Source organism: Pristis pectinata, chromosome 5, assembly GCF_009764475.1.
Source record: "Pristis pectinata isolate sPriPec2 chromosome 5, sPriPec2.1.pri, whole genome shotgun sequence".
Classification (NCBI taxonomy): Eukaryota; Metazoa; Chordata; class Chondrichthyes; order Rhinopristiformes; family Pristidae; genus Pristis; species Pristis pectinata.
Window position 1 is genome coordinate 105726731 of NC_067409.1, and position 22681 is coordinate 105749411.

General features: G+C 41.6%; 1 protein-coding gene across 6 annotated transcripts in view; it reads left to right on the top strand.

Annotated features, from left to right (window-relative positions):
• LOC127570384 (antizyme inhibitor 2-like) overlaps positions 1 to 22681 on the top strand; it is a 44697-nt gene that overhangs the window by 19462 nt on the left and 2554 nt on the right. For all 6 annotated transcript variants that reach the window (XM_052015919.1, XM_052015915.1, XM_052015917.1 and 3 more), the window contains 8 exons: positions 1965 to 2138; positions 9370 to 9542; positions 14525 to 14659; positions 15101 to 15182; positions 15703 to 15786; positions 19475 to 19637; positions 20767 to 20864; positions 22455 to 22669. In XM_052015919.1, the coding sequence (XP_051871879.1) occupies positions 1965 to 2138; positions 9370 to 9542; positions 14525 to 14659; positions 15101 to 15182; positions 15703 to 15786; positions 19475 to 19637; positions 20767 to 20864; positions 22455 to 22669 (1124 nt within the window). The remainder of the gene's footprint in view (positions 1 to 1964; positions 2139 to 9369; positions 9543 to 14524; positions 14660 to 15100; positions 15183 to 15702; positions 15787 to 19474; positions 19638 to 20766; positions 20865 to 22454; positions 22670 to 22681) is intronic.

Below are 22681 nucleotides of genomic sequence, written 5' to 3' on the forward strand. Positions count from 1 at the left end.
TTTTTCAAACTAATACATCAGATTGCCTGTGAATACTCAGGATTTATATAAGAGGGGCTAGCAACTGTATCCAATAGTAGGATTTTCTTACTTGCAAATGAGATCCATGTGGCCGTGTGCTTACCAAGTTTTTCCAACCTCTCCTCATAGCACATGCCCTCTAATCCAGGCAGCTTCCTGGTATAGCTTTTTTGCACCCTTTCCAAAGCCTCCACATACTTCCTGTAATGGGGAGACTGGAATTGAATTCAGTCTTTGAAGTAAAGACCAACAATAGCACATCACATAGTTCAATGCTCACTTTATTGGCACCTATTACCAGTGCTATTATCTTGTCAAAAACTCAACATTCCACCCTCCCCTTTAGTTATAAAGATAAATGTCTTGGATAATCAAAATTATTCTCATTCCTGAATCATATTGTAGACTAAGCGTTTAGTACCCACATCACTTTTTATGAGCATTCTTCGTTCTACACCGTTCCTCACTGAGAACTCTTCATGCATTTGCTCCCATGACGTGGGAGATAAATTGCATTCACTCTGTGCTACCACCTGCCATGCACATTTTATGTTACCTCTGCTTTTGCCCTAGATTGACAACTCTCTTGGGTGCCATTTCAGTGAATTTAAATCACCCGGGTCTCCTCCAGTGAAACCTGTCTGTGCTCCTCTATCGTCCCTCAATCTGATCAATCTATCTCCAGCTTTCCTTGAAGCCAATTTGTTCTTCGACAGAAGCCAGTCAAAGGATTCTTTGCCCATGGCCATGTAGAAATATGCAAGCAATAGTTCTACAATATTTACAACCTTCTACCCCATGGAACTGGGCAGCAGTTAAGCAATATTTTGCTGGTGTTGGCATGCACAGGGGTATTGAGTCCATTTTGTCATTCATTCGACCATCAACATTAACTTTTCCACGCCTAAGTATGTAAGCATAACGATCTACATCCGTTTAGAATATTTCTATTGCTATGGCAATGTATTACATTTGAAGTCCCAATTGTTCAATTCTGTCTGCAGGATAATTCTTCCAATTTAGAAACATAAAACAGGTACTGATAAAGTGCATCCTTAGTACAGATTTCTGATGAGTGTGGATCAGTTTCATCTTCAACAGCAAATTTAGAATGTGAGCCATCAAAGGAACTTCTGGAATTTTTTTTTTCAAAAGTTCAAGTTTATTACCATTTACCCATATGCTATAAAAACACATGGAGGAACGAAATGTTGTTTCCCCCAGACTCTCACAACAGAGGACATACATAGAACAGAGGACATACAATAAACACAGACAAAAAAAATTGTGCAAGTACAAATAGTGCAAAAAATGGTATATACAGAATACAAAATTAGTGCAGGGTTAGTGCAAAACCAAGTTGGATGAAGAAAATACAGAACTCAGTGTGTTGCAGTCAATGTATGAACCTGTTCAGCAGCAGCCAAAGTTCTCATACGCCATTGTGCAAACCAGGGCTTTTGACGTGGCATTTGTCTGAAACTGTCTCCAGGGTATTCAGGAGCCTGACAGCCTGGGGGAGAAAACTATTGTACAGTCCAGTAGTTCTGGCCCAGATACTCCGGTACCGCTTGCCAGATGGCAGTGGGACACATAGATCGTGGGAGGGATGAGAAGGGTCATCTATGATTCTGCAGACTTTGAGTGTGCATCATGTGTTGTAGATGTCCAGGATGGAGGGAAGAGGTACTCCAATGATCTTTCCAACTGTGCTCACAATTCTCTGCAAAGTCTTACGGTCAGAGGTGTTACAGTTACCGTCCCAGGCAGAGATGCAGCTGGTCAGGACACTCTCAGTGGTACCCCTGTAGAAGCATGAAGATGCTGAATGGCACAACATTCCAATGTTTTGGTCAATGCTTAGTTTATTGAATTTAGCAAAGAGCAGTTATTGTAGGATACCAATAAGACAATCTGGATGATCCCAATGTCATTTGTTGCAGGGTAACACAGATGCCTTCTACGTTGCCGACCTGGGTGAACTTGTAAACAAACACCTGCAGTGGCAGACTACGCTGCCTCGAGTGAAGCCTTTCTATGCTGTGAAATGCAATGACAGAAAATTGGTGGTTTGGATCCTTGCTCAGTTAGACACCGGCTTTGACTGTGCCAGTAAGGTAGAACTTGGAATAACATGCTCTCTGATATTCTTTAAACACTACAATGTGTTAACATATGTGACAACAATGGAACTAAGCTCCAGATTTTGTATTCAGCAGCTTGCTGCTTGTATATGAAGAAAATCCACATGTATCTTCCAAGTCACCACCATCCTGCCTTGGAAGTGTGTTGCCATTATCACTGGGTCCAAATCCTGGAACTTCCTGCCCATCTTTTCCTGATGAATATACCACCCCATTTCTGGTATCGTTCCTTGTAAATATTCTCTGCACCCTCTGCAATTCGTTTTCTTACCGTCAGTTCTGCTGAAGGATCATTGACCTGAAGCATTAATTCTCTTTCTCTTTCCACAAATTTTGCCTGATCTGCTGATAGCTTCCAGCACTTTTTAAATTTTTATTCCAGTTCCTCTATATCCTTATTACAGTGTGGTGACCAGAGCTGTGTGCAGCACAGGGTTTGATACAGGTTTAGTTTGACTACCCTATTTTTTTCTCTTAATTCCATTTGTTTGCTTTGCTTTTGTCTTTACAGCCTTGCTAAACCATGGTGCAACTTTTAATAATTATTTGTTATGCGTGGGCATCACTGGTATTTAACAGTTACTACTATTTTAACATCTCAGAGGATCTATCCTGGGCCCAACATATTGATGCAATCACGAAGAAGGCATGCCAGTAACTCCGTTAGGAGTTTGAGGAGATTTGGTATGTCACCAAAGACTCTCAACAAATTTCCACAGATGTACGGTGGAGAGCATTCTGACTGGTTGCATCACAGCCTGGTATGGAGCCTCCAATGCACAGGATCGCAAGAGGCTGCAGAGGGTTGTAGACTCAGCCAGCTCCATCATGGACCCATCCCTCCCCACCATCGAGGACATCTTCAAGAGGTGGTGCCTCAAGAAGGCGGCATCCATCACTAAGGACCCTCACCATCCAAGACATGCCCTCTTCGCGTTACTATCATCAGGGAGAAGGCACAGGAGCCTGAAGACCCAAACTCAATGATTCAGGAACAGCTTCTTCCCCTCTGCCATCAGATTTCTGAATGGTCCATGAACCCATGAACACTACCTCATTATTCCTTTTTTTTCAACTATTTATTTAGTTGTGTAATTATAGATTTTTATGTCTTTGCACTGTACTGCTGCTGCAAAATAACAAATTTCACATCATATGTCAATGATAATAAATCTGATTCTATTTGTTCTTAAGAAGGTGGTGGGTAGGGAACTGCCTCACTATACCCCCATAATCTGTGAAGTGAAGGTGTTTCCACAGTGCTGTTAGGTAGAAATTCCAGAACTCTGATTTAGTAACAATGAAGGGATGTCAATATATTGCAATATTTCCAAATTGGGAATCTGTGGAATTTGGAAGTGAAGTTTCAAGGTGTAGTGTTCCGATGAGGTGGAAGCTATGAATTTAGCAGATGTGGTTGAAGATGATTTGGTAACTTGCTGCCTGTATTTGTAGATGGTTCAGACTGCAGCCATGTGATGGAAGGTGTGAAGAGAGTTCTGAATGGGGTGCCATTCAAACAGGATGTCCTGGTGAGGGTTGTTGAAGCTGCAATCATCGGGAAAAGTGGAGAGTATTCCACTCCTGACTTGAGCCTTGTAAATATTGGACAGGCTTTGGACAGTCAGGAGGTGAGTCACTTTCCTTGGGATACTCAGCTACCAACCCCCACCTGCAGTCCAGTTGGGTTTCTGCTCAGTGTTGACCCTCAGGATGTTGCTGAGAGGGAATTTGGTGATCATAATGTCATTGAATATTGATGGGTAGTGGTGAGACTGTCCATTGTCATGGATGGCCATTGCCTGACATTTGTGCACTGTGAATGCTATCTTGTCACATCAGCCCTTGCCTGAATTTTGTTTAGATCTTGTTACAAGCAGGATAGACTGATTCATTTTAGAGGAGCTGCAAATAGAATGAACATTCTGCAATTATCAGAGAACAACCTCACGAACTTTCCTGAAGCCACAAACTTTCCCTAAGCCACAAACTTTCCTGAAGCTTTGGACAATGCTCTTATCATGTCCGGGTAGAATTGACATGCAAGTTACAGTTCCCAGACCAGATATTAGACGGTGAGTCGAGTTTCTTAAGTGGTATCTTGGCAAAATTAAAGTTGATTCAGCAATTGATCCAGAAATTATAGCCCAGAGGCACAGTGGGTTTCTCAGGGGCAGAACTAGAAAATCTGGTTAACCAGGCTGCTCTGAAAACAGCTGTTGATGAAAAAGATCAAGTTACAATGAAAAACTTGGAATCTGCCAAGGACAAAATCCTATGGGTCCAGTGCAAAAGCATTGAGATTGATGCAAGAAACAAAACAATCACAGCGTACCATGAATCAGGGCGTGCTGCAGTGGCACATTTTACAAAGAAAGCTATGCCTATTAACAGAGCAGCAATAATGCAAAGAGGACCAATCCTGGGACATGTTTCATTCTTACCAGAAAGTGACAGATGGAGTGAAACCCGAGCTCAGTTACTTGCTCAAATTGATGTTAGCATGGGTGGTAGAGTAACAGAAGAACTCGTCTTTGGAACAGAGCAAATTACCACAGGTACTTAACGTGATTTTGACGCTGCCACCAAAATAGCAAAGTTGATGGTCACAAAATTTGGAATGAGTGATAAGCTTGGAGTAATGACTGACTTGGATCCAGAAAAAGTGAGCCCAGACACTCAATCGGCAATTGAACAAGAAATCAGAATATTATTGCGGGATTCTTATGAACGGGTTAAGCATATCTTGAAGACTCATGCAAAGGAAAACAAATATCTAGCAGAAGCCTTACTGAAGAACGAGACACTGGAAGCCAAAGAGATATAGATGGTTCTTGAGGGAAAGAAGCTAGAACTAAAATAACCTCTTCAATTGGAACAGACTTAGTCCCTGGTATATTAACCTAGATGTTTATATATGTGGAAGAGCAGTAGTGCACTTAATTAAACCATAAGCTTTAATTCTGAGGACATTATTGGTATTTTCATAGATACAAAGTGATAATTCAAAAATGGAATTACATAATGTGTGCTCAGAGTTATTTTAAATCCCAGTTGAACTGTGCCTTTTAAAATTTTTTAAGTGATTCTACATAATACTCTACTTAGTCTAAGTGTAAAGTCAGACAAGAAACACCATAAACATTATTCCTTTGACTATTTTTTCTTTTTGACCTTTACCACAGCCTTGGAGAGGTATAGGAGCAGACAATATTGGAAAGTATTCAAGTGAGGGAGGGGGAAATTATGATGCTATTAGGCAGGAACTTGGGAGCGTAAATTGGGAACAGATGTTCTGAGGAAGTGCACAACGGAAACGTGGAGGTGGCTTAGGGAATACTTGCAGGGGGATCTGGATAGGTTTTTCCCATTGAGGCAGGGTAAGGATGGTAGAGTGAAGGAACAGTGGCTGACAAGAGATGTAGAATATCTTGTCAAGAGGAAGAAAGAAGCTTACCTGAGGTTTAGAAAGCAAAGATCAGACAGGGGTCTGGAGAGTTACAAGGTAGTCTGGAGGGAGCTTAAAAATGGAATTAGGAGAGCTAGAAGGGGGCATGGGAAGGCCTTAGTGAGTAGGAGTAAGGGAAGCCCCAAGGTGTTCTACGTGTATGTGAAGAATAGGAGCATGACTAGAGTGAGGGTAAGACCAGTCAGGGATAAAAAAGGAAACGTGTGTCTGGAGTGGGGAGAGGTAGGAGAGGTCCTTAATGAACACTTTGTTTTAGTATTTACCAATGAGAGAGACCGCGACATTTGTGAGGATGGCATACAACAGGCTGATACACTAGGGCATGTTGACGTGAGGAAAGAGGATGTGCTGGAACTTTTGGAAAAACGTTAGGATAGATAAGTCACCGGGGCCGGACGGGATATATTCAAGGTTATTATGGGAAGCGAGGGAAGAGATTGCTGAATCTTTGACGATGATCTCTGTGTCCTCACTCATCACAGGAGTAGTGCCAGACGATTGGAGGGTGGCAAATGTTGTTCCTTTGTTGAAGAAAGGGAGTAGGGATAACCCTGGGAATTACAGATCAGTGGGTCTTACTTCGTTGGTGGGCAAATTATTGGAGAAGATTCTGAGATACAGGATTTATGGGCATTTAGAGAAGAATAGGCTGATTAGGGACAGTCAGCATGGCTTTGTGAGAGGCGGGTTGTGCCTCATGAGCCTGATTGAATTCTTTAAGGATGTGACAAAGCACATTGATGAAGGTAGAGCAGTGGATGTGGTGTACGTGGATTTTAGTAAGGCGTTTGATAAGGTTTCTCATGGAAGGCTCATTCAGAAAGTCAGGAGATATGGGATCCAGGGAAACTTGGCTGTGTGGATTCAGAATTGGCTCGCCCATAGAAGACAGAGGGTGGTGGTAGATGGAGCGTATTCTGCCTGGAGGTCGGTGACCAGTGGTGTTGCGCAGGGATCTGTTCTGGGACCCCTGCTTTTTGTGATTTTTATAAATGAGTTGGATGAGGATGTGGAAGGGTGGGTTAGTAAGTTTGCAGATGGCATGAAGGTTGGTGGTGTTGTGGATGGTGTAGAAGGTTGCTGTAGGTTACAACAGGACATTGATAGGATGCAGAGCTGGGCTGAGAAGTGGCAGATGGAGTTCAACCCGGAAAAGTGTGAAGTTATACAATTTGGAAGATTGAATTTGAAGGCAGAATACAAGGATAATGGCAGGACTCTTCACAGTGTGGAGGAACAGAGGGATCTTGGGGTCCATGTCCATAGATCCCTCATGGTTGCCACACAGGTTGATACAGTTGTTAAGAAGGCTTATGGTATGTTGGCCTTCAGTAGTCGGGGTCTTGAGTTCAAGAGCCATGAGGTAATATTACAGCTCTATAGATCACACTTGGAGTATTTTGTTCAGTTCTGGTCACCTCGTTACAGGAAGGAGGTGGAAACCTTGGAGAGGGTGCAGAGGAGATTTACCAGGATGCTGCCTGGATTGGAGAGCATGTCTTGTGAGGATGGGTTGAGTGAGCTAGGGCTTTTGTCTTTGGAGAGAAGGAGGATGAGAGGTGACCTGATAGAGGTGTACAAGATGATAAGAGGCATAGACTGAGTGGACAGTCAGAGGCTTGTTCCCAGGGTGAAAAATGGCTAACATAATTTTAAGGTGATTGGAGGAAGGTATGGGGGGGGGGATGTTAGAGGTACGTTTTTTACACAGGGAGTGGTGGGTGCGTGGAATGCACTGCCAACAGAGGTGGTGGAGGCAGGTACATTAGGGACATTTAAGAGATTCTTAGATAGGCACATGAATGGTAGAAAAATGGAGGGGTATGTGGGAGGGAAGGGTTAGATAGATCTTAGAGTAGGCTAAAATGTCAACACAACATCGTGGGCTGAAGGGCCTGTACTGTGCTGTAATGTTCTATATATGATTGAAGAAAGATCAATCATGAAGTATCTGAAGGTGGTTGGGCATACGTGGGTAAAGGTGGCTGCACTGAAAAATTCCTGCAGTGCTGTTCTGGGACTCGGATGATGGATCTTCAAAAATCTCAACCATCTTCCTCTGTGTAGGCTATGACTCTGATTATTGGATTCTTTTCCCCTTGATGTCCTTTTGACTTCAGCTTATTGAAGCCACACACAGTCAACTGCTGCCTTGATGTAAAAGGCAGCAACTCTCACCTTGCCTCTGGAATTCACCTATGGACCAAGGCTCCAATAAGGTCTAGAGCTGACTGGTTCTGGCAAACATGGTTTATTATTCTCATCCAGTCACAGAGTTATACAGCACAGAAAGAGGCCCTTTGGCCCAACCAGTTCATGTTGACCAAGATGCCTTCCTGAGCAAGCCCCATTTGCCTGCATGTTCTGCTCTCAAGGTAGAGACATGTTTAAGTTGGCCTGTTCTAGGCTACTCTATTATGTATAGATGCTCCCATTCCAGTGAGATGGATATTAAATATGTTCTGCAATGAGCGGCAATCCACTTTACCACTATAACAGCGTAGTGAGCAAGCTATAAACGGCGTTGCATTGCATAAACTTTATAATATTTGTAAGTTCTATAATGGGCTTGTCCTTCATTTGTATCTACTAAATTGCCACATTTTTAGTGTTTTAGTAAAAATAATGTATTGCCACCAATGTTGGAATTTTGTAATTTTTGCAATAGTGTACAAGTACAATTATAAAATTATTTTATTCTGGTAGTTAATTATGGCATATTGTATTAATGGTGAATTCTAATATAGTTTTTGTGGCAGAGTCAGGGAGCGTCATACAGCACAGAAACAGACCCTTCGGCCCGCCATGCCCATGCTGCCCTTGTTCCTATCCACACTGATCCAATATACCCGCATCGTTTCTGCGTCACCCTGCGGCCGATTCCTGTGGCGCATCCCTTGGTTAGCTGCCCCTGGTTCACCCTACACGGTTCGCTCGGCCCTCTCCCTTTCAGGTCCGCTTCAGCTTCGCGCTGTCGTATTCCTTCCAGGTCCGCTCTACCCTCTCACTTTTAGTCTGCTTCAGCCCCACTCCCTTTCAGGTCCGCTTCAGCTCCATCCTGCTGCGTCCGCGCCCGTTTTGCCACATCCACTCCGTCGTCTTGCTGCCTCCACGCTCCTCTGTGCCCTGCGCACGGTTCGCACTCGCTTCGCTCTTACTTCTGAGCCTGCACCTCTTCACATCTTGCGGCCCACTCCCAATCACCCCGCTCTCCCTGCTTCACCCTGCGGCCGATTCCCGTTGCGCCTTCCTTGGTCAGTTGCCCCTTCGCTCTGTCCACGCCTGCTCCTGCTTCACCCTTTCAGGTCTACCCTGCCCTCTCCCTTTCAGGTCTGCAAGGGCAAAACTTCTAAATTTGTAATCTGCTTAAAGTGTATGGAGGAAGCAGAATGAGGAAGAAAAATACTTAATTACATATATTCATATATCCCACCAGGATAAGATGGACTCTTGACCTCACAATCTACCTTGTTATGGTCATGCACCTTATTGTCTGCCTGCAGTGCACTTTCTATGCAACTGTAAACACTTTCCTCTGCATTCTGTTACTGTTTTGCCTTGTACCACCTCAATGCACTGATGTGATGAAATGATCTGTATGGAGGGCATGCAAAATGAAGTTTTTCACTGTACCTCAGTACATGTGACAATAACATACCAATTTACAAATCAATGAACATGAAAGAATAAAGAAAACTTGGTCTCACATCATAACTCTTGTTTCTGCCCCAACAGAACGAGATTGCATTGATACAAGATATTGGGGTCCCCCCAGAGAGGATCATTTATGCAAACCCCTGCAAGGAGAGCTCGCACATTAAATTTGCTGCCACCCACGGGATTCAGATGATGACATTCGATAACGAGGATGAAATCTCCAAAGTTGCACGGATCCATCCCACTGCTAAGTAAATGAAGATCATCTCTTTGTTTGCCTGAATCAGCTGCTAGACTGATAACTTCAATTTAAATGTTTGCTCTATGCATCTGCTCTTAATATCCTCTGCAGCTGCCTGTCTGAATCTTCATTCACTTTCACATGTCCCTGCCTAGTGTTGGCCTCCATTAGTTCTACGTATTTCTCTGTTCTACAACTGTCTCCTGTGTACCTTCCCCTCTCATTACCTCCAGTATCTGTGCTAGAACTCTTCACTCTATTATCTAGGAATCCTCTTCCACACACCTTTGCCCCATTGCTTTTCACCCATCCCTTAAACTCTGCTTAAAACCTTACATTTCAGCCATTTTTCTGCTTATTTCTCAGAACTCATGACATATATTTTCTGTTAGTTGTTGCCTTGCGATGTTCGCTTCATTAACGATACAATGTTATTTCACATTATGGTTGCTGTTGTACACGGAAGAAATTTGTCCTGCCATTTTCTCCAAGTTTCCCCACATTCTCTTTCTGAAGGACGTGACTCATGCAGTTACAGCTTGGGATTTCCCAGATCATCATTTTTGCCTTATGAACTTGAACAGTGTGATTTTTGTTTACTGGAAGGCATGCTGGATAAATCTCCTAATACAAATTTATTCTTGGTGGTACCATTATTGAGAGGCACTAATTGTAAATCAGATTATTCACAGTGGATAAGGAACAGTAGAAGATGCTCCAGTCTTTTCGTTAACCTCAGACTAGTCCTTGCATTTTGAGAGGTTAAACCAGGATAGGACTTTCGCAGTGAACGGTAGAGCCCTGGGGAATGCTGAAGAACAGAGGGACCAAGAAATACAAATACATAGATCCCTGAAAGTGGCGTCACAGGTAGACAGGATGGTGAAGACAACTTCATCAGTCAGGGCACTGCTACAGGAGTTGGGATGTTATGTTGGTGAGGCCACACTTAGAGTATTGTATACAGTTTTCGTTCCCCAATTACAGGAAAGACATCATTAAGCTGGAAGTCATGCAAATCATGCACGGTAGTGTAGCGGTTAGCGTAATGCTATTACAGCGCCAGCGACCTGGGTTCAATTCCCGCTGCTGTCTATAAGGAGTTTGTATGTTCTCCCTGTGTCTGCGTGGGTTTCCTCCGGGTGCTCCGGTTTCCTCCCACATTCCAAAGACGTACAGGTTAGGAAGTTGTGGACATGCTATGTTGGCACCAGAAGAGTGGTGACACTTGCGGGCAGCCCCCAGAACATTCTCAGTAACGCAAAAAGATGCATTTCACTGTGTGTTTTGATGTACATTTGACTAATAAATAAATATCTTTTTTAAAATAAGTTTTACGATCATGCTGCCAAGGACTCAAAGGCCTGAGTTATAGACAGAAGATGGGCAGGCTAGGGCTTTATTCCTTGGAGTGTAGGAGACTGAGAGCTGATTTCAGAGGTGTATAAAATCATGATGGTCATGGATAGGGTGAATGCACACAATCTTTTTCCCAGGGGAAGGGACTCAAAAACTAGAGGGCTAAGGTTTAAGGTGAGAGGGGGAAGATTTAAAAGGGACCTGAGGGGCAATTTCTTCACGCAGAGGGTGGTGAGTATATGGAACGAGCTGCCAGAGGAAGTGGTTGAGGCAGGTACAATAACAAAATTTAAAAGACATTTGGACAGGTAATTAGTATAGGAAAGGTTTGGGGGAATATAGGCCAAATGCAGCAAATGGGACTAGCTTAGATGGGCATCTTGGTAGGCATGGATGAGTTGGGCTGAAGGGCCTGTTTCCGTGCTGTATTACTCTGTCTAGTCATAAATTTAAAAGCTGCATTTTGTTAGTTATCTTATAAATATTTATTTTAATGATGTAGTATAGCATTAAGTTTTGTGGATAAACTCTTTATCATTCAATTAGCAGTTTAATTTTTTCCTCCATCATATGCCTTTAGATGTACGTCCGTGGACTTCTCATGGAGTCCAACAAGCATTCCACAGCTTTCCCAACTCTCAGGATGCGGAAATCCAGCATAAGTGCAGTGATCCTATTTAAGTAAATGGGAGAAATTGGCTACTGGTCATAACTATGAAGACACGAGGTGTGCATTGGCTGTGGTAAATTGGGAAGCAACGTCAATAAATGTGAAAGAAGGCAAAAAAAAAGGCTAACATTTAAAGAAATGAAATGCAGTTCACAAGTAATGTATGTCCCTTCAAAGCAAAAGAAGCTCGAGGAAGAGTGGTCCAGCTATGGCAATCAAGAGAGGTTAATGATCGTACTATATTGAAAGGAAAGGCTGATAAATAGAGGGGTATGTGGGAGGAAGGGGTTAGATAGTCTTAGGCGAGGTTCAAAGGTCAGCATGACATTGTGGGCCGAAGGGCCTGTATTGTGCTGTACTGTTCGATGTTCTATAACTTTACCCCCAAAAAAAGCAATAAGCCAGAGGATTTGGAAAATCTCAGAATTCAGCAAAGGAGGACTAAGGCATTGATAGAAAGTAGAACATGTGGGGAGGCAAATGAGAAACAAAAGCAGAGAAAGGGTATGTAAAGAGGAAAAGCTGAGCTGAAGTTACTGCAGATGCCTCACAGACAGACTTGGGGGAAATCATATTAGGAAATAAGGCAATAGCAGAGAAAGTAAACAGGTATTTTCTGTCCCTTCAAAGCATTGCTCACAGAAAACCTCCTGCAATAGTGTAGAGTTACAGGTCCAGAGTGAATGAGAAGCTCAAAGAAATTAGTTTTAGGCTTTTAAAAAAGTATTGGAGAAATGAATAGGACTGAAAGGTGATACATTCCTAGGACCCGATAATTTTAAAGGAGCTTGGCTGTGGAAATAGTGGATGCACTGGCTGTCATCTTACAAAACGCACGAGATTCTAGATCAGTTCTCTCAGATTATAGGTAGCAAATTAATTCCACAATTTAAGAAAGAAAGGAAGGAGAGAGATATAAGGGAACTGCAAACTAGGTAGTTTGACAATAGGAGCAAAAATTCAGGAATCTCTTATTAAGGAAGTGTTCACAGGGCATCTGGAAAAGGATAATGTGATTGGTAGAGTCAACACAGACTTGTTGAAGTTTATCTGGAATTGTAAGTAGCAAAATAGTAAATAGGAACCAGTAATGTGGACTTCCAGAAGACTTGTACCACACAAGAAATTATTTAACAAAATGATAGTGTAAGATTGGGTTAATATACTAGCAAGGATTGATTAATGATCAGGACCCAGAGAGCTGGAATAAGTGGGACAGTTTCAGGTTGAGAGGCTGTGACAAGTTGTAAGTCATGGAGATCAGCGCTGTGGCCTCAGGAGAGTGAATGTATCTAAATTTGCTGCTGACATACACTAGGCGGCAGTGTTGGCTGTAAGGAGACAAAGTAAGTGAATGGGCAAGGAAGAGGCAAATGGAATATAACATGGAAAACTATGAAGTCATCCACCTTGATAGAAAAAATAGGAAGGCAGGGTATTTTTAATTTGTGAGAGATTGAAAGGTATTAGTATTCAGAGAGATCTGAGTGTTGTAAACAAATCAACAAGTCATCACACAGGTACAACAAGCAGTTGGGAATGTATAAATTACAGAGGGTCCTGATTGTGACCACAACTGAAGTTTGCTGTCCAGGTCTGTTCTCCATACCTAGGGAAGATATAATTAGGATAAAAGGAGTGCAGCCAACGTTCACTGGATTGATTCCTGGAATCACAGGAGACACAAGCGGCTGCGGATAAGGGAATCTGGAGCAACAAACAATGTGCTGGAGAAACTCAAAGGGTCATGCAGCAAGGAATTCCTTCCGTCCCACAGATGCTGCATGACCCGTTGAGTTCCCCCAGCACATTGTTTGTTGATTCCTGGAATGACAGGTAAGATGAGACAAGATCAAGCTGTCTGGGCCTTTATTCTCTTGGGTTGAGAAGAACGGGAGGTGAAGAAGGGTCCTGACTCAAAACGTTGACCGCCTGCTTTTCTCCACAGATGCTGCCTGGCATGCTGAGTTCCTCCAGCATCATCATGTTTTTCATCTAGATTCCAGCATTTGCAGACCTTTGCTTCTCTAGAATGGGAGGTGATCTCATTGAAACATACAAAATTGCCTTGGGGCTTGACAGGGTAGAAGCGGTGTTGATGTTTCTCCCAGCTGATGTGTTTAAAACCATAGGTCATGCCTCAAGGTAAAGGGTTGATCACTCTGGATTAAGATGAGATCAGGAGGTACCAAATCTTTGGAAATCTCCACCCGAAAGGGCCGTGAAGGCTCGGTTGCTATATTCAAGACGGGGATGAAAAGATATTCTTGAATACTAAGGGAATCAAGGCATGTGGGGCTAGTGCAAGTGAGCAGTGCTAAGGAAAGGTCATCCATGCGCTAATTGAATGGAGGAGTAGGCACGAGAAGTCTTTATTTCTGATGTTGTGGTAATATGATAAATAAAGGTTTCCTTTGAGCTAACCAAAAAGTATTTCATTTGTTATAATGCGTGCATGTTGTGTTCAAGCAAATTTTACTCTCAGCTGTTTCAGGCATTTTTTTAGTTTTTTGTTAACAGGTCCTATGTTTTTTTTTGTTGTTTGTTTGTGAATGTTAACAAAACAGGTCCAGTTAGCCTTGGGGTGGAGAGGGGAGGGGGTCAGGGCTGGAGAGGAGAGCCTCAGTGGCTGCTAACAGTATTCTATCATTGAATCTAACCACTTTCCCTTGGGGAAGCCCAAGTACTGGGAGAGGGTTTCTCAGAGGAAGACTGCATCCTGGCTCAAGCAGGCACAAACGACATGGTCCATTGTGCAGGCAACTGGTGATCCCAGAGCAGTAGAAGATCTGCCCCAAGTTATTTCCATAAAGATAATATTGGGAGAAGTCAAAAAATAAAATCTGTCACTGTTTTCTCACATCCTGAAGTTTACTATTTGTCTCTGGCACAAACCAAAAGGGTCAACTCTCTCTGACTTGGCAATAGTTACACTTATCTTTCTGATGTTGCTGCCTTCACAGGATGGTTCTTCGCATTGCCACAAATGACGCTGGGTCCACCTGTCCCTTGAGTGCAAAGTTTGGAGCAAGTTTAGAAGAGTGCAGACGGCTGATGGAGTGCGCAAAAGCTTTGAGTGTAGACATCATTGGCGTAAGGTAAGAAAGTATTTGCTTGCTGAAAATCAGTTTGTAACTGTTATTAAATTAATTTACTTACTTGCGTGTCAAGGCAGTGCTGCTCTCTGTGACCATGACAATGGCAACAACAGGTGCAAGGGAATCATTGATGTTCCAAAGTGGTCACGTTGTATAATGATGTCATTCACCAATGAGATCTATTTTTTTCCAATATAAATTACATTATTACTTTGAGTGTAAACACAAAAAATGTAAGTTTTGAAGAGTACTTTTGGCTGAACCAAGTCTGGAAACCCAAATCCTTTGTTGCATCATTATTCCCTGTTTTAGAAACGTAATGAATAATGTTTTGAGTTTTTAACAGTGCTGAACCAGCAGATGAAAGAAATAGATGAATATTCCTTAAATATTCTTAAAAATATCAATTGGCTTCTAATTTGATGTCTCTTCTTTAAACAGCTTTCATGTTGGAAGTGGCTGTGCTAATGCACAGGCATTTGCTCAGGCCATAGCAGATTCACGCCTTGTCTTTGACGTTGGGGTATGTTTCCTAAAGCTTTATATATTGAATGGAGGAAATTTTCACAAATGCAACTGTCATGAGAATGAAAGGTGCAAGTATGATGAGCTAATTTTGCATTTATTTTAAATAATTGGTTTGTTGAAATAATGAACATTCAAATTGCATATGAAGATTTATTATAAAAGTTGCATAAATTTGGTTTCATCTATAATGTTGATATGTGCTGTGATTAGACACACTTTATCCCATTCCATCTAGGACAATTTGTGCCCAGAATTTATTCTAGAAAAAGTGGTCTTTTCAATAATGATTCAACTAAAATATATGGGCAGTTGGAATGTGATTAATGCTGCAATAGTGACAAACTAAAACCTACATTTTGGGATGTCCTTTGGTGTCAGTGAAGCTGTTGTATTAAAGCACATGATAGTAGCAAAAAGTGATGAGGTTTATGTTGAAGATGCTTGCTGGAAGTGAGACAACATTTATTATACCTGAATATTACACAAATACTGGATTTTTTTTCTCTGTTCCCTAGATGAGTCTTGGATTTCACATGAACCTACTTGATATTGGTGGTGGTTTTCCTGGCTTTGACGATGACAATATTACATTTGAGGAGGTAGCATATCATGTATTAAAATCACATTTGAGGAACAATTAATATTCAAGTGGGTACGCCCACTGTATGTATCTTATCTATAAATACAGGCATGGGAGTTTTGGGGATCTAAAAAGGAGCAGGTAGGTCTTTGATAATTTTGCAGGGGTTGCAGCGTCGCAGGGTTAAATATTTGTTCTTTAAACCCCTTGCTGCAATGTTTTTAAGTAATTTAGTTTGATTGTCTTCAATTTTCCATTTTATCTACTTTTATTGTTATTTGTTATCATCCCTACATACAGATAAGGATGTGTATGTTGGGGCAGCTGACAGGGAAAAAACAGTGGTTTACACACAGGATATAATTTTTCATATAGATTGGGAATAAGCAGCCTAGCACATTTCAAACGTGGTGAAATTTCGCAGTATGCAACATTCGAACCATCAAGGGGCAGACTATATTAAATTTAGTAATGGGCTAGATATCATTATGAACACTTTTCTAATAGTGAGCATAATTTGCTTAAGTATAATATAGTGTTCAAAAGGGAGGAAGACAAAATAAAACCCAACCTATACAGTCTCACCTCTCAACTGTGGCGCTCCATCCCAGGTGAATTTTATCTGCATCCTCTCCAGTTCAATCAGATCTTCCTTAATTGTGTGTCAACCAGAACTGCACACAATACTCCAGCTGTGCCCTAACCAATGTTATATGAAGTTGTACCATAACCATCTTGCTTCTGATATCCTATACCCTGGCTAATGAAGGAAAGTACTCTGTATCCCTTGGGGTCCTTCAACTTGTACACCAAGGTCCCTCTGTTCCTCAGTACACCCAAAGGCCCTACTGTTCATTATGTGTATGTCCTAACCTTATGAGTCCCAAAGTGCATCATCTTGCACTTATCAGGATTAAATTCCATCTGCCACTGGTCTGCCCATCTTACTAACTGACCAATATCATGGTGTACATTATAACTATCCCCTCACTTGGAACACCACCACTTTTCTCATCTGCAAATGACTGATTATACCTCATACATTCATATCTGAATTGTTAATGTACATAAGAAAACAGCAAGAGTTCCAGCAGCGATTCCTGCAGGACAACATTGGGCACAGGCTTTCAAACTCAACAACTGTCCAACATCACCCTATGCCTCCTATTACCAAGCCAGGTTTGGATCCAATTTGCCAACTTTCCTTGGATCACACAGACTCTCACCTTCTGGACTTATTTCCCACCTCAGAAATCAACAATGTGTTTTGTTACCTCTTCAAAAATTCAATCAAATGGGATTTCCCCTAACAAAGCCACGCTGACTGCCTTTGATCAATCCCAGCTTTTCCAAGTTTATATTACTCCTTTTTAAGGATGCACCTTCTAGAACTTCACCCCACCGAACACTACAACTACAGTGCTCTTCTCCTTATTGAATACACATCAGAGAGACTCGGCATAGATTTGTAAAAGGCAAAAGCTACCTGACAAACCTTCCTCACCTTTCTGGAGCAGTGGAGTGAAATGTGCCATTTTTCAATCTTAAGGAATATTTTCCAAATTGGGAAGGTTTTGGAAGTGTACAATGAGGGCATCTGTAATTTCTCAGCTACTTATATTAAAACAGAAAAGGAACTCTCCTGGTACTGGGGTTTATGCCTTTCAGTGCTATTTGTGAGATCTCATACTCAGGACTCAAGGTGGATAGAGCAGATGACTTTCCAAATGGTAAACTGTTGGAAGTATTTGAGGTCCAAAGACATTTAGGGGCACGTGATCATTTTTCGTTAAAGTGTCGTGGACAAATTGATGATGGAATACTGGTTTTTGTATCCAGAAGGCCAGAATGCAGGATTGGAGAGGATGTGTTACAATGCTCTGGTTAGATCTTCACATATAAGCCATGATCTCATTGAAAGGCAGAACAAGCTCAAAGAGCCAAATGGGTTCCATGTTCCTATGGTCCAAAATATACTGGTTAATTGAGATATGGAAAAGAAGCTTGTGAAAGAGCTAACAAATTCAGATTATGTGATAAAACACATTGGCCATATCACTAAATAAGTATTGTCTGTGACACATCACCAGTGTGACAAATGCTTTGTTCACATCAACTTTTTTTTATTGTTGGAATTCCTGAAGGCTGGCCTTCATTGCACTAAAAAAGTAAAACTGAATTACAATAAACACAATGTCTCAAAATAATTCCGATCTATCTCCTGGGAGCTGATTGATGATTTGCCCTCACTCCTGCCAATGCTGTAGTTACATCTTGGAAGCAGCCAGGATGGGGTCAGATTTCACAATCTATAGAATTATTTACCCTTCTATCTGCCCTTGGGGTTTAAAATCCTATCCTATGTTTGTGAAACCAGTGCATTTGCCTTGTGAAATTGAGGCATCAAGGACCCAGGACATGTTGCTTTCAAAGGCAGTCAGGGTCCCTCCAGTGTGAAATATCATTCATGGCTTTGATGAACAGTTTGAGTGCAGTTCCCAGAGTGAGATCTTGCTGGCCAGCCACACAAATGTCGCGACTGATGTTAGTGGCCCTTATCAAGGCAGTTGCAGGCACAGTTCAATTCAAGGAGCAGAAACTTTTGGTGAAAAACTCATAGGAGACAAAAACTAGTTTCTGCATCAAGGCCGTCATACAACTGAGAAAATCACTAAATGCAGGTGAGCACCTTTACCTAGTCTGGTTCCCAAACTTCTTTTGCTGCATCCCTATTTGGAGAGATTTTTCTCCCTCGTCCCAATTCTCCATTGAGTAAAAACTATCCACTTTTGAAGCACCCTCATAACTATACCACGCAAAACCCTGGGGGCATCCCTCCAAATTGAAAACCTGGAACCTAGGGACTTATCACCTGCGACGGCCACTTTCAATAATGAAAGCACCCAAGAGCTTAGGTGAAACAAAGCACATGTGGCAGACAAGGACTTAGTCTTCTGCTCCTAACTGTATTTCCCAGAGAATGAAAGTATTCATTCATTCATTTCTCAGAGCATGAGAAATGCGAGCAAAGGTTAGCAGCAACTTACTTTTAACTTGCACCTAACACCCGCTCTCAGATAATTTTGCAACCAGCTGTGGGAGGAAACATTGCTTTGATCAATGATCTCACTTTGTGCACCTGACACTTCATCACTTAATACAATTAGTCTTTGCCAGTGCACATCTCAACTCCGAGCAGTCAACCTGACCCCGCAGCACCTTAGTGAACATTAAATTCTGTTATTTCTCACATCACACTTTCCCTTTTGATAATGAGCTACTGCTCCTCTTGGTTTTTACACTCCAAGTAAACTGTGTTATAACCAATCTTTCTGAGCAGATGGCTTGTGTCAGTAGTCTACTCAATTTAGTTGGCAAGACACTAATCAAAGACATTGTGGCTTGTTCCTTGCAAAGCAGGTGAAAATGTCTCCTGGACGATCACATTAATTACTGTCAAAGTCAGGGCTTAAAAGCCATTTGTGAGTTTGTACGAGATGCAACTTATAATTATTCAAGGTAATGTGGTGCTCTTCCAGACAATTTGATGACTATTAATTATTAATGAAAGCTCATGTTAGTCACTTATTAATCATTAAATGGCACAAGGTCATCACCAGTATGTGTGCTTTCTGTACAGGTTCATTTAGAACTATACAAAGTGCTGGTTACCTGGTAGTAATATCTAATTAATTTCCCTGTTGCAGATTGCAGCAGTGATCAATCCTGCATTGCACCTTCACTTTCCTGAAGCAAGTGGAGTGAATATAATTGCTGAACCTGGCCGTTATTATGTGACATCTTCATTCACAATGGCTGTAAATATCATTGGAAGAAAAATTATTAATATGGATTCGACTAGCTCCAATGGTAAATTCTGCCACAAGTAACTCAGTCCTATAGTGATCTGCTGCACTTTAATATTGTATGAGGGAATGATGGGTGTAGATGTATTCCAGTTATTACCACAAGGAGGAGAAGTGGCAGGGAAAGTTTTGTGTTTTGCACAGGCAAAGAAAGGAAGAATTGTAATTTAAGACCTGGTGATTCATGGAGATGTCTGAAATTCCTGGTTTAGTCTATATTAACCTGGTATCTCTCAGCCCCGTTTAGTAGCAGGAATGACATCTACGCTACTGGCGGAAAGTGTCCAGTGACGTCTGCTTCATGTGAATTTTAGGTATGGACAAAGCCTGTCTGGGCTGTGAAATAAGTGTCAGGAATGCTCAGCAGATCAGACAGCAGTTGTGGAGAAAGAAGCAGAGTTAATATTTCTGGTTGATGATCTTTCAATGGAAACGTTAACTGTTGATTTTTCAAGCCAGGTTTTGATGCTGTTTGTAGCCATGTGCCATTGTGTTTCATACAGCACAGAAGGACGTTATTCAACCCACTGTGACTATGATGGCTTTTTCAATAATGTATCCAATTCGCTCCACTTCCATGCACTTAAAGCCCTGAAAACTTTCATTTTTAATTTGGTTGTCTAATACCCCTTTCAATGTGACTGTTGAATCTCCTTCCACCATCCTTTCAAGCAGTGCATTCCAAATGGAAGTAGCCTGGTGAACTTTACTCATAAAGGTGTGAAAACTGAGTGATGGAAACCAGACCTCACAATAGCAGTGGGCAGGTGAGTGCTGTACTGCTGTGGGCCTTCTATACGGTCTTCCTGGCTGACAGCCCATGTTGGAAATTGTACACACGTGACCAGGAAAACTGTGTCATTTGATTTTCCTGACAAACAAGTCTCCCTCCACGGAGTGGACAAACGGAACTTGTAATATTTTCTATGTTTATGATACAAACTCATAAAAAGCTAGTTCTATTGCTCACCTCTTATTGTGTGGTACAGGATTGTCACGTTTAAAAAACAAAGCAGAACAAACCTTCTGGACTCTTTTTATTAATTTTCATTCCTTAAGTATTGATGTTGCAGTGCCGATCTTTGAAATTCAGTTCATGGATCTTATTATGTGCTTTTAATTCTCTTTTCAAGATGATGAGGCTGAGAAAACCATAATGTACTATATAAACGATGGTTGGTATGGGTCTTTAAGACACGAATCCGCTCCAATAAAACTATTAGTATTTGAGGTAAGGATTTACAAGAATAAAAAATATGGGAATAATAATTGCTGCAATACTGTTTTTTTTGTATTTTTGTAGGCATGCCTATCATCTAGGCAGGTCAAATCCAGTCCAGCCAATCAGTTTAATCTCATTCATTAGCAGCATGAAGGACACATTGTTGATGATATCAAGCAGTCTTTACTCACCAATGACCTATGCAATAATGGCCAGAATGGGTTTCATGAAGATTATTTGGCTCCAGATGTTATTACAACCTCGGTCCTAACCTGGATCAAAGCTTAGTTCCAGAGGTGAGAGGGATCACCCTTGGTATTTGACTGAATGTGTCACCAAGGAGACCTGGTAACACCAAAATCAATGGCATCAAGGGAGAAACATTGCCAGCCCCAGAACATCATTCATGGTAGTATCTTAAACCCAACTGTTTCCGGCTGCCTCATCAATGATCTTCCTTCCATTTTAAGGTCAGAAGTGGGGATGGTTCCTGATAGCAAAATGAAAACTCCTCAGCAAATGAAGTAATTGAGGACATGCAGGTCGCAAGACTGAGACAGCAATCAGGCTTAGAAACAAAGTGTTGGAATTACCCAGCAAGTCAGACAACTATGGAGAGTTGAATAAAGTTAATGTTTCAGATCGATGACCTTTTATCTGGGTGCTACCTCTACGTTTAGTGAGCACAGCTGATACCTAGGGTAGCATAACCTTCCTTTAGATATTGCTTATTTCCCAGCTTGTGTTCATAGGAAAATCCATGCCTTACTCTTTACAAACCTTCATTGTGAGTGTGTGGGTGAGGTAGGATTGCATGGGCTGGATGGTGGGAATTGTGAAAATCCTGAGTGCAAGCAATAATGCAGGCTTCCATTTAGCAATGACTAGTCCACTGTGCTGGACGCCATCTTCTGTAGGTTTCCCAGTTCTTGGTTTGGAAAATGTCTACAGACCCTGTACCAAGTTAAACCTCCTGCAAGTACATCATTCTCATTAAAATGAATAGGAGAGATCAACTTCCATGAGAAAGATAAAGGGATTTTATTTGATTTAATTACAGGTTAATTTAATTGTTTTAAAACTTATTTTTAAGTGGACGTGTGGTTTTTATTAGTCTTGAACTTTGTTTAAAAAATAGATTTAATTTTTTTTTAGGTACTGAATAATTCTGAATGCTTGTGACGATCAGATTTAAGGCAGAGTCTGCCACCTGTCAAAACTATTCTGAGTACAGTGGTTGTTTAAGCCAAGAAAGCCATGCGGTACACTGAACCAGTGTGCTAGGCTCCCAATATAAGATTATGCCTGAGACCATCCCAAAACAAGCATAGCCCAGGGGCAGGCAGTCTTTAGTTTACAATCGATAATGATGAAACTGGTCCTCTGGATGGGGGAACTGAACTACTGCCATCAACTAGTTATTTTTTGGAACATAAAGGTCAGTAGACTATTTTAACAAAGAAATAAAAGCTGAAAAATGTTGATAGCAATAAAGGATAAAAGTGGTAACATTGGGAGGATATTTGTACATTTCCCGAGAGCGCAATGTCTGGTGAAGTCAAAGTTAACAAAATTTGACCCAGTATTTACTTCCTACAGAAACTTGGCCTTGACCAACAACTGTTTAACACAAAAGTTTGGGGACCCACCTGTGATTCAATAGATTGCGTCACTGATCACTGGAAACTGCCTAAACTGGAAATTGGAGATTGGCTGCTCATTCAAAACAGAGGAGCATACTCTGTCTCTCTCTCAAGCACGTTCAATGGCTTTCAAAGAACCACAGTACACTATGTAATCACCAAAGAAGCCTGGTAGGAACAAAG